Here is a 13,134-nt window from a genome sequence, read left to right on the forward strand (position 1 = left end):
ATAGAATACTCTAATACCATAATGGTGGTTGGTAAATCACTTAATTCTAATATAAAAGTTAAAGACAAAAGTACTCAAAAATAATTATGACTAAAAATATGTGACTAGATACTCAGTATAAATAGATGTAAATGGTGGTGACAATAACAAAAAATGTGGACAAGAGAGAAGTAAAAGTGTTGAACTTTTGTTTATGATTAAACTTATGTTATCAGCTTAAAATAGATTGAAATAACTATAAGATATTTTATGTAAGCTCCATGGTGACCACAAAGAATATACCTATGGAATTTATACAAAAGTAAAAAAGAAGGGAATCAAGGCGTATCAATACAAAAAATCAACAAAACACCAAGGAAGACAACACAAGAGGAAAAGATGGACAAAAAATATACAAGACTAACAGGAAACAATAAGTAAAATGACAATAATAAATCTTTCCTTATCTAAATGAAAATATATTAAACTGTTTAATCAAAGGCTACAGAGTGGCTGAATGAAGAAAACCATGACCCACCTATGATGCATATAAAAATGCCAGTTTACATTGAAGGACACACAGAGGCTGAATGTGAGGGGATGGGGGAAAAGATTCCCTGAAAATGTGAATAAAAGAGAGCAGGAGTAGCTGCAATTACATTAGAAAAAATAGACTTTAAAAAAACAATTATAGACAGACTTCCAGTCAAGATGGCAGAATAGATGTCCCCAATGTCACCTTCTCCTCAAAATCAACCAATTTTCAACTATAAAAAAGCAATGACAGCCAAGCTGGGGCTGCTAGAGCTCAGGGGAAGAGGAGAGACCTACAGAGTATATGAATGCAGAAGAAGCCACGATGAGAGGAAGAATGAAACCACTCTGACCATTTTGAGCCCCAGCCACTTACAGGCTGGAGCTGCTGAGTGCATGGAGCAGGAGCTGGAAAAAGCCACCGCTGTGCCCTTTTGATGGAATTGCTTGGAGGCAGCAGGAAAGAAGAGGGCCTTGGCGGCCCCCAGGCCAGCAAGACCACTGATAGGGTTCCCATGGACCCACATAGGAGAGAGGAGCCAGAACAACTGAAAAAAAGGAGCCACTCAGAGGCCAGAGAGTCATCGGGAGGGACCAGTGCAAGGCCCGTCCCATGGGAAGTGTTTGGAGCATGGGTGGTGGGGGAGACAGGCCCACCGGGGGAACACTGGGGCACAGCAAGGACAGCTGATCTGCACCCCAATCAGCACAGGACCACTCAGAGGAGACTGGTCAGGAATATAGAACTGCATGGGGTGCACTTTGATGAAAAGGCTCATGCCCAGACCAGAGTTTCTACACAACCCAGGTGCACTGGATATCACTAGACCTGGAAGTACCTATAAAGTCAACCATTAAAACCTGAGCTACACAAAAAGCCTTCCCCAGGGAATTGACAGCATAGCAGCAATTTAGCTCAACCACAGAGCTCAAGTGCTGGTCCCCACAGGAAGTTCCCCCACTTTAGAAACAAGCAAAGGTCAACAAATTAGTTCTAGCGCAGAGTTTAAGTGGTGGGAACAGCAAATAATCCAACATAGAACTGAAAGAAAAAACAAAGTACCCACAACCAGAGAAAAAGTGTCATATTAATTAGCAAAGGCTCATTTCACCAAAGAACACCTATAACACCTAGAAGCACCAGAAGTCCCCTGGGCTACCAAGCCAGAAATGGGGGAGGGCCAGGGGCCTCAGCAATGCCCCAAACACCTGCAACCAGTCCAAAGGGTCAGAGTCGAGGGCCTCAGTCACCTCCTGCCAACATGCACAGCCAGCCCAGTGATGACCACCAAGCTGCTGCAGGAAGCACCCGGGGCTCTCCTGAGCTGTGGTGGTGGCAGGCCTCAGGCCTCAGCCATGCCACCTCGACACCCACAGCCAGCCCAGCGACAACCACCAAGTTGCTTCAGGAATGTCCCTGGGCTCTCCTGAGCTGTGACGGTGGAGGATTGAGGGTCTCAGCCATACCCTCCGACACACACAGCCAGCCCAGTGACGACCACCAAGCTGCAGCAAGAAGGGTCCCAGGTTCCCGAGCCAGGGTGGTGGAGGTGAGGGCTTTTGCCACACCCCCTGACATCTGCACCCAGCCTGGCAATGACCAAGCCACCACTGGAATCCCTCAGTCTCCCCTGAGGGAATGAGGGGGTGCCACAGGCCTCAATCCCACCCCTTCTCCTTCCTTCTTCTTCCATCATGTTTCCTTCCCCTTTCCCTTCTCCCCTTCCTCCCAACTGCTCCACAACATCCTAGAATGTAAAAAAAATTAATAAAATTACATTTTCTTTTAAAAAAATAATAAATAAAAATAAATGAAACAATTATAGACAAGAGTATTTTATTTTATTTTATTTTATTTTTTATTTTATTTTGTCGATATACATTGTGGCTGATTATTGCTCCCCATCACCAAAACCTCCCTCCCTTCTCCCTCCCCCCCTCCCCCCCAAACAATGTCCTTTCTGTTTGCTTGTCGTATCAACTTCAAGTAATTGTGGTTGTTATATCTTCTCCCCCCCCCCCGGTTTTGTGTGTGTGTATGTGTGTGTGTGTGAATTTATATATTAATTTTTAGCTCCCACCAATAAGTGAGAACATGTGGTATTTCTCTTTCTGTGCCTGACTTGTTTCACTTAATATAATTCTCTCAAGGTCCATCCATGTTGTTGCAAATGGCAGTATTTCATTCGTTTTTATAGCTGAGTAGTATTCCATTGTGTAGATGTACCACATTTTCCGTATCCACTCCTCTGATGATGGACATTTGGGCTGGTTCCAACTCTTAGACAAGAGTATTTTAGAAAAAATAGACTTTAAGCAAAAAATTGTCACCAGGGCTAAAGAAGGAAATTATATAATGATAAAAGAATCAATTCACCAGGAAGGTATAACATATAAATGTATATGCACACAACAGCAGAGCACTTAAATATATAAAGCAATCATAAATGGAACTGAAGGGAAAAATAGACACCAATATAATAATAGGAGACAACAATGGACCAAATAGGCACATACAGAACATTTCATCTAAAAGCAGCAAAATACACATTTTTCTTACGTGCACATGGAACATTCTCTAGGGTAGATCGTATATTAAGCAAGAAAGCAAGTATTGAGAAAATTAAGAAAATTGAAATCATATCAAGCTTCTTTTACTACCACAATGTTATCAAACTAGAAATCAATAACAGGAGGAAAATTGGAAAATATTACAAATATGTGCCAACTAAACAACACCTTCCTGAACAACTCATAGATCAAAGCGGAAATCAAAAGGGAAATCAGTAAACGTCTTGAGACAAATGAAAGTGCAAACACAATATCTCAAAATGTATGAGATGCAGCTAAAGCAGTTCTAAGAGAAGTGTTTATAGTAATAAGTTGAAAAAAAGATTTAAATAAGCAACTTAATGTTATATCTCATGGAACAAGCAAAAGAAGAAAAAAACAAATTGAAAGTTAGTAGAAAAGGGACATAAAAATCAGAACAAAGATTAGTTAAATATAGATTAGAATAAAATAGAAAAAGATCGACTAAATTGAGTTGGTTTTTTGAAAAGATAAACAAAATTAATAAACAAAATTAATAAACTCTTAGCTAGACTAAACAAATAAAGAGAGAAAACTTAAATAAATAAAATTGGAAATGAAAAAGGATACATTACACCTGCTACCACAGAAATACAAAGACTCAGAAGAGACCAATAAGAACAATTACACACCAATAAATTGGGTAAACTAGAAGAAATAAATAAATTCCTAGAGGCATGCAATCTACCAAGATAGAACATAGAAAAAGAAAGCCTGAACAGAGGAATATGGAGTGAGTAGCTGGAATCAGTAACCAAATATCTCCCATCAAAGAAAAGCCCAGGACCACATGGCTTTAGGGGTGAATCCTACCAAACACTTAAAAATAATTAATGCCTTTTTTTAACTTCCAAAAAACTGAAGAGGAGGGAACACTTCCAAAGTTATCCTATGATGCCATGTTTATGCTGATATTAAGGCAGGACAAAGACAGCACAATAAAAAAAATTACAGATCGATACTCTGATGAACACACATGAAAAATCTTCAGCAAAATACTAACAAGTGAAGTAAACAATGCATTATAAGGATCATACACTGTGATCAAGTTGGATTTATCCCTGGGATGCAAGAATGATCCAACATACAAAAAACAACAAATATGATAAACCACATTAATAGAATGAAAGATAAAAATCACATGGTTATCTCAATAGAGTACGAAAAAGTGTTTGACACATTTCAATATTCCTTCATGATAAAAACTTTTAACACATCATATACAGAAAACAATGTCCTTCTACATAATGGAGAACATATATGAGTATGACAAGCCCACAGTTATCAGACTCAATGGCAAAAAGCTGAAATGTTTTTCTGTAAAATCAGCAACAAGACAAGGGTGCCTGCTGTCACCACTTCTGTGAACATAGTACTGGAAGACCTAGGTGGAGCAATCAGACACAAAAAAGAAATAAAAGCCCTCCAAATCAGAAAGAAAGGGATACAATTATCCCCATTTGCAGATGACATTATTGTATATGTAGAAAACCATACAGGCTTAATAAAAAATTTTAGAGCACATAAATAAAGTAAGGTTACAGGATTCAAAATCAACATACAAAAATATATTGCACTCACAGGATAACAACCTATGTCAAAATAAATTTTTAAAAAATTCCATATACAATAGCACCATTTCATTACATCTTGTAGCTGCCAGGTGACAGTGGAAGCTCATTTCCCCACAGACCCCGCTGACTCTACCCTGGCAGGGGAACTGGAGGGAGGATGGGGTAAAGGTCAACTCCCAGATTGGCCCCTGAAACCCAGGGGACAGAGAGGGTATGATTTTTACATTGCTATTTGTCTAGAGTAGGGTAAATATTGCTAAAAGATTGTTTTGTTGAGGCCACCTTTTTCCCAGTTCTTTGAGAGATACAGGCTTTTCTTGGAGCTTTTTTTTTTATCTTAGTCTGTTGGTGGTTCTGGTTAGAGGCTTCTGCAGATTCCTGTCCAGGGTATACGGAAGTGATAAGGAAACCCAGGGACTCAGCACTAAGTTATCTCTTAAATCCCAAAGTCCCTAGGCAGTTCTTCTTATTCATAGTTCTGTCTTTCACAGTCTTCCTGTGCTTGTTTCTTGTGCTACATCTAGGGGTTATTCAGTAACGAGAGGGAGGTCCTGGAAGGAATGGGACTCCATCTTCAAAGAAACCAGAATTCAATGCCATCAAACATTTAAAAATATCTTGCCAGTTTTTTATTTATTTGGGGCCAGAAATTTGGTATAATACAAATTATCCTGCCATATCCAGATGTGGAAGTCTCCCTACTTACTTTGAATGGAAAGGATTTTTCTAGAAAGGATTGTGTCAGATACAAATAAAAGTGCCCTAGTGTCCTCAAAGAACCCTTCAGTCCACCCCTCCACAGAGAATGTATGCCTTAAAAGTAGTCAAAGTATTAAGAGGATATTTGTGATATTGATCTTTTGCATATCCTCGTGTGCCTCAGTTTCATCCTCTGTAAATTAAGGGATTAAAAAAAAAAAAAGCCTTAACAGAGTTATTTTGAGGATTAATTGGGTTAATGCTTTTAAATCACTGAGAATGGTACCTAGAATATTATAAACAATCTGGTATTGTTAGCTGCTATTTCTAATACTCCCACGAGTGCTACTATTACAATTACTACTAACATTTGGCTTCTACACCTTCTAACTCTCCAACCATGTGAATACATAAAGGAGAAATTATTTAGTAGAGTGTGATTACAAATCTTTAGTAAACTAGGCTGGATTCCATTTGCCAATCACAGGAGTGGCAAAGATGTTGTGAGTATGGGTTTGTGTAAAACCCTATGAAAGTTCCAAGAGGATCTGATCTGAGCATTCAATCACTTGAATCAGGCTGAAATATTCAACCAATCAGTGGCCAGGATGCAAAATCAGCAGAGTCAGTGAGTGGTTCAAGCAAGAGCAAAAGCTTCGTTTAGCCATTAATTAATTCATTAATTTATTAATTTTTTTCTTTCGTTCATTTCACCTATGCATTTATGCTTACTATGCTCCAGGAACTGTGTGAAAATTAGATACATAGGGGAAGAGGAAAAACATGGTAGCTATCTATAGGAAGCTTCCAGCATTGTGGAGAAAACAAACATCAAATCTTTAACTATACTTCACTGAGTATTTCTTAAGAAAATACACAGGGTTTTAATGAGGGGATAACAAGTGTACCAAATTTGGCCTGGAGCCTCAAGAAGGCTTCCTAGGCACTGGGAAACAGCATTTAGGTTTGGACCTATAGCATAAGAAGGTGATAACCAGGTGTGGGGAAAAATGCATTTCAAGTAGAGATACTTAACATAACAAGATCTTTAGGCAGCAAAGAATACAGGTGTGTCTGAGGATTTAAGGATCAGCAAATGATTCGTTCCTACAGTTTGTGTGATTAGGACCAAGAAGGAGAGTGGTGAAGACGGAACTAAAACTGGAGCCATATTCAGTACCTTGTAAGCCATGTTAAGAATTGTTGACATCATTTCAATATCTTCGGAGGATTAAACTAGGGAACTTATCTATTCAGATTTATGACCATGGTTCGTGTATGGAGAAACAGAAGAGAGTAAGAGACAGAAGAGGAAAGCTGGTTAGGGGTTATTAGTCAGGGTTCTCCAGAGAAACAAATCAAAGAGGGTATGTGTGGGTATGGTGCATGTGTGCGTGAGTGTGTGTGTGTGTGTGTGTGTCCATATCGATATAAATGAGATGCAGAGAGAGAGAGACAGACAGACAGTGACTGAAAGAAATAGAGATTTTAAGGATTTGGCTCATTCTATGATTATAGGGGCTGGGAAGTCTGAAATCCACAGGGCAGGTGAGCAGATTGGAAATTCCAGCAAGAGATGATGTTGCAATATAGAGCCCAATGCTAGTCTGGAGGCAGAATTCCTTCCTCTTAGGGAGACCTCAGTCTTTTCACTTAAGGCCTTCAACCAATTACAGAAGGCCCATTTGTATTAGGGAGGCCAATCTGCTTTAGTTGAAGTCTACTGATTTAAATGGTAACCACATCAGAAAAATACTATTACAGCAATATCTGATTTGGTATTCAACCAAACAACTGGGCACCATAGCCTAGCCAATTCTACACATAACATTAACCATCTCAAAGACACTATTGTAATATAGATGTATAGGTGGCAGCTTGAAATAGAAGTGATGACAATGAAGATGAAGAGAAGCAATGGGTAAATGTTAGACTCAGGATGTACAGGACTTTGCAATGAAATGTAATTATGTGAAGGAGGAAGGAGAAATAAACTACTCTCAGATTTCAGAATCAATAAATCAATTGAACGATGGTGTCTCTTATCTAAGGGGAGCAATTTGGGGGTGTAAGAGAGGACAGGGAAAGAAAGAAATGTAGTAATTATCAGTAAATTAAGATTTTCAGGGGATAAACTGTCCGGTGCCCTCAGGCTTCCTTAGCAGATTGAGGGTTTTACCATGAACAAGCCACTCCAAGAGTTTGTTCCACTCAGTCCCTGTAGAGTTCAGAAATACTGATCATTCCTACAGAGGAAGTTACCTCTTTTGACCTGACAGAAGAATTCACAAGTTAGTCAGGGGCATTTTATCCTTTCTTTTCTTGGGACCCCTATATCCAGAGGCCAGAAACAGAGACCAGGATTTTATGGGTCCACAAAGTCCAATCCCCAACAGATAAACTTACTGCAAGAAAAACATCTCTAGCAATTTTATTTTCTGTTCCCATTTCCTCTTGAAATATACACAGTCATACTTGCAATTATCACATACATTTCATGGTAAACTGCTGTTGAAATTGAACACAGGAAGGTATACGGATGGCCAACAGACACATGAAAAAATGCTCAACATCACTCAGCATCCAGGAAATGCAAATCAGAACGACATTCAGATATCACTTCATTCCAGTTAGTCTGGCTAATATCTAAAAGACTGAGAATCACAAATGCTGGTGAAAATGCAGAGAAGGGGAACCCTCCTAAACTGTTGGTGGGACTGTGAAATGGTGCAGCCATTATGGAAAATTGTATGGAAGTTTCTCAAACAACTACAGAAAGAACTGCCATATGACCCAGCAATCCCACTGCTGGGTATATACCCAAAGGAATGGAAGTTACCATGACAAAGAGATACCCATACTCCCATGTTTAATGAAGCTCTGTTTACAATAGCCAAGAGTAGGAACCAGCCTAAATGCCCATCATCAGATGACTGGATAAGGAAAATTTCATATATCTACGCAATGGAATACTACTCCGCTGTAAAGAAAAATGAAATACTCTCATTTGTGCAACATGGATGAACATAGAGAAAATCATGTTAAGTGAAATAAGCCAGGCACAGAAAGAGAAATACTGCATGTTCTCACTTATTTGTGAGAGCTAATAAAAATAAATAAATGAATAAACAAATAAATAGAAAAAAAGACACAACAATCACAATAATTCTTTCAACTTCTTAAGAGAAGAAAACAGATATCATGTTTTGGGGGTAGGAAGGAGAACAGGAAGAGGGGAAAGGGAGGAATTGGTAAAGGGCCAAGAAAATCAATTACATTGTATAATGATAAATAAAAAATTTTAAAAATAAATAAATAAAAATGAAACAAAAAGTGGTGACAGATAAAAAATGAACCGTCTTAATGATTTGGATGTATAGTAACCTCAACTTACAACAAAAATTACTTTTGAAAAATAAATATAAATGTGATTTTTAAAAAATTTTCACCAGATTAAGTATTTTTTCATGTGAACTAAATGGTTTTTCCTAATTATAAATTTAGCTTAAGTTTATTAGAAGTAACTATGGCACTCTGATTTATTACTTGATATCTAAAAATCCACTCTCTGCCCATACTCAAAAGCTCCAGACCAGTTAATTATATATGGACACATATACAAGGGTACCACAAAAAATTCATGGGCAAATAAAATTAAAAGATAAAATGAACATTTTTATGAACTTTTTGAAGTACACTCGTATTTCAACCAAAGGCACTCAATTTCCTTTTATTATTTTGAGATAGTACATGAAATCCTACAAAAATAAAGATGTCACTAAGAAAATATTTTTCTACCAAGCTCTGTCTTCAGAGCTCCCTTAATTTCCTTGTTCCTGAGACTATAGATAAGGGGATTCAACATGGGAATCACCACCGTGTAGAACACAGACACCACCTTGTTCTGGTCTGTTGAGTAGCTGGACTCGGGCATCACATAAATGAATGTGATGGTCCCATAGAACAGAGTGACCGCAGTGAGGTGGGAGGTGCAGGTGGAGAAGGCCTTGTGGCGCCCCTCAGTGGAGCGCATCTTCAGGATGGTGATGAGGATGTAGATGTAGGAGACGGCTATGACAAGCACTGTGACCACAACAATGGAGCCAACAGAAAATGCAGAAACAATTGCAGGGACAGTGACATCAGAACAGGAGAGTCGAAGTAAAGGAGCAAAATCACAGAAAAAATGATTGACTCGATTTGGTCCACAGAAGAACAAACAAAAGAAGGAAATAGTGTAGGAGATAGCATTGAGAAAACCAGCCATGTAAGCCACTGCAAGTAACTGGACACAGGTTTGTGTGGACATTTTGGTTGAATAAAGCAGTGGGTTGCAGATTGCCACAAAGCGATCATATGCCATGGCAGCCAGAAGGAAGCATTCGACTGTCCCAAAGAAAACGGTTGAACCAAGCTGGATGGCACATCCACTATAGGAGATCGTATTTCTCTCCACCAGGAAGTTTACAAGCATGTTGGGTGTGACAGAAGATGAATAGCCTATGTCAGCAAAAGCCAAGTGGCTCAGAAAAATATACATAGGATGATGGAGCTGAGAAGAGATTCTGATAAGAATGATTGTGCTGAGATTGCCAGATAAGGTCACCAGGTAGATGCACAGGATGATCACGAAGAGGATGACTCGAAGGACTGGATCATCTGTTAAGCCCAATAAAATGAACCCAGTCATTGCAGTGTGGTTCCCATTCACTGGGTAATCCATGATCAATGAAGCTGATACCAAAATGAACCTGTGATGAAGACAGTATATTAAAGAAGTTATATATTTGATGATTTTATCTTTATTGATATATATATGGAGGTTATTATAAACAAATATATCACTCAAGTTAAGTTTGGGCTAAAAATTATCATTTTTATTTTAGAGTCCCATTATTTACATACATTCATGACTCAACCACAGACATATGATCCAATCTGAGAAAGGCATTGTCAGGTGATTTCAAAATTGTACAAACATCAGAGTGTACTCACCCAAACCTAGATGAATATCCTGCTACATACCTATAATCTTATTGGACCAACATTCTATATGAGGTCCTTCATTAACTGAAAATTCATTATTAGGTAGATAACTGTATTTTGGTGTAAGGAATCATTCAATATTTTAATTTCAATATTATATTAAGTAGTTTGAAATATCAATATAATCACTATTGCAAAATTGTACCTCATTAATATTCAGGACTTAATTACACTACATTTATTCAAAACAATCAAATCATCCCCTAACGTAACAATGTTTTCTAACTGAAGTAATGTAGAATGAAATATTAATTTGAACATAGCATACAGCTGAGTAAAGTTTCACTATAAAAAGTTAAGGCATTTACCCAGGTTTGCCTAGCTAGTAGACAGCTTCATCCTCTTCTCCAACTTTTCTGGCTTTATATATTTGTCTTCGTTCTACATTTCTGGGTGCCTGTGATACTACAGTATTCAGACCAATACAAAAAAAATAGATTTTTCCATGACATATTTACTAACAGTAAGTTCCCAACGAATCTCAAAGTTACTGAATTTGTTAGCATTATGGCTGAATGTCAAATATAGATAGTGTTGAAAAACCATGCAAGTTTCTGTTCTCATGGGTAGATAAGTGAGGAATCTTGGTAAATTGAATTTTGCCTGTTCATTCACACTAAATTGATGGTGGGAATTAAATTCAGCTAAAGTTACCCTGCTAACTGACAGCTTGGTTACATCTACTCTATCAACTATGGCTTATGAGTACACATATAACTTTTGAGAATAAAGTTGTCTTAAATGGTAATTGACAACCAACACATAATATTCACTAATAAAAGCCATAACCTTACCTCTTGAAATAAGAAAGTATTCTCGTTACAGTAATAAATTCCAAATCATTGTTTTTATACAGCAGCCACGCTAGCTTTTAGTATTGTTCTCCTTTGGGGATAAATCTATGAGTATTCTAGAGAGTCAACTGTGAATTCAAAAGCACAAGGATCATTATCACATTCTCAAGTGAATATTGAGAAGTTCAATTCACACAAATACAAACAATATTTAAGAGTCTGTCTATTCTCAAGTGATCAATTTTTTTCATTTTTTTTAGGTGTTGGTGTGCTTTTTATTTGTAACATAGTTGACTGTACATATTTGTGGGGTATAGTGTTGAAAGTCAATACCTGTATGAAATATGTGATACTCAAATCAGGATAATTAGTATATTCAACATTATACAATGTAATGGATTTTACTGTCCCTTTACCAATTCCTTTGTTGTATCTTTCTTTCTTTTTATTTATTTGTTTATTTTGTCAGCTCCCACTTATGAATGAGGACATGCAGTATTTCTTTTTTCTGTTCCTGGCTTATTTCACTTAACATGGTATTCTCTAAGTTCATCTATGTTGCTGCAAATGGCAGAATTTCATTCTTTTTTTATGGCAGAATAGTATTCCATTGTGTGTATATACCATATTTGCCTTATCCAGTCATCCATCGATGGACATTAAGGTCAGTTCCATAACTTGGCTATTGTAAATAGAGCTGTAATAAACATGAGAGTGCAGGTTTCCCTTCAACATGATGATTTCCGTTCCTTTGGGTAAATACCCAGCAGTGGAACAGCTGTATTGTATGGCAGTTCTATCTGTAGTTGTTTTAGGAATTTCCATACCATTTTCCATAATTGCTGCACTAATTTACAGTCCCACCAGCAGTGTAGGAGAGTTCCCCTTTCTCTACATCTTTGCCAGCATTTGTTATTCTCTCTCTCTTTTTTTTTTTTTTTTTTGGTAATAGCCGGTCTAACTGTGGTGAGATGATATCTCAATGTGGTTTTAATTTGCATTCCCTGATGTTCAGTGATGTTGAGCATCTTTTCATGTGTCTCTTGGCCATTTGTATACCTTCCTTTGAGAAATGCCTATTCTCTCCTTTGCCCATTTTTTAATTGGGTTATTGGATTTTCTTTACTGTTAGTGTCTGAGTTCCTCATATATTCTGTTTATTAATCCTTTGTCAGATGCATAGTTTGCAAATACTTTCTCCCACTCTGTAGGTCATCTTTTCACTCTGTTAATTCTTTGTTTGGCTGTGCAGAATCTTTTAAGATTGATATAATCCCTTTTATTTTTTCTTTTGTTGCCTGTGCTTTCCCCAAAGCACACATTCATAAAGACTGCACACAGTCCTACTTCCTGAAGTGTTTCCCCAATGTTTTCTTTTAGGAATTTTATACTTTTGGGTATTATGCTTAAGTCTTCAATCCATTTATAGTTTATTTTTTGTATATGTTAAGAGGTATGAGTCTAGTTTCATTCTTCTACATGTGGATGTCCAGTTTTACAAGCACAATTTTTTGAAGAGGCAGTCTTTCCCCAAGTGCATGTTCTTGCTTCCATTGTCAAAGATCAGTTGGCTGTAGATATATGAGTGGATTTCTGGAATCTTTATTCTGTTCCTTTGGTCAGAGTGTTTATTTATATGCCAGCGCCTTTGGTCTGGTTGCTATTACTTTGTAGTATAATTTGAAGTCAGGTAGTGTTATGCCTCTGGCTTTATTTATTTATTTATTTTACTCAGGATTGCTTTGGCTATTCAGGGTCTTTTCTGCTCCATATGAATATTAGGACTTTTATTTTTCTCCTTCTCTGAAAAATGCCATTGGCATTTTGACAGGGATTGCATCAAATCTGTAGATTGCATTAGATAGTATGGACAGTTTCACAATGTTTATTCTTCCAATCCATGAACATGGAATGTC

The 13,134-nt window shown here is 37.6% G+C and overlaps 1 protein-coding gene across 2 annotated transcripts; it reads right to left on the minus strand.

The window, feature by feature from the left end:
- Nucleotides 1-9,156: 9,156 nt before the first annotated feature.
- LOC134375286 (olfactory receptor 5P76-like) lies at nucleotides 9,157-11,210 on the minus strand. 2 transcript variants are annotated; one of them, XM_063093593.1, is made up of 2 exons: nucleotides 11,198-11,210; nucleotides 9,157-10,088 (listed from the first exon to the last, which is right to left on the minus strand). In XM_063093593.1, the coding sequence occupies exons 1-2, from the start codon at nucleotides 11,208-11,210 to the stop codon at nucleotides 9,157-9,159; spliced, it is 945 nt and encodes a 314-aa protein (XP_062949663.1). The 2 variants fall into 2 exon arrangements, with proteins under 2 accessions (XP_062949663.1, XP_062949662.1); XM_063093592.1 differs by lacking the exon at nucleotides 11,198-11,210 and having other exon boundaries at nucleotides 9,157-10,101.
- Between the last annotated feature and the right edge of the window lie 1,924 nt (nucleotides 11,211-13,134).

Source organism: Cynocephalus volans, chromosome 4 (assembly GCF_027409185.1).
Source record: "Cynocephalus volans isolate mCynVol1 chromosome 4, mCynVol1.pri, whole genome shotgun sequence".
Classification (NCBI taxonomy): Eukaryota; Metazoa; Chordata; class Mammalia; order Dermoptera; family Cynocephalidae; genus Cynocephalus; species Cynocephalus volans.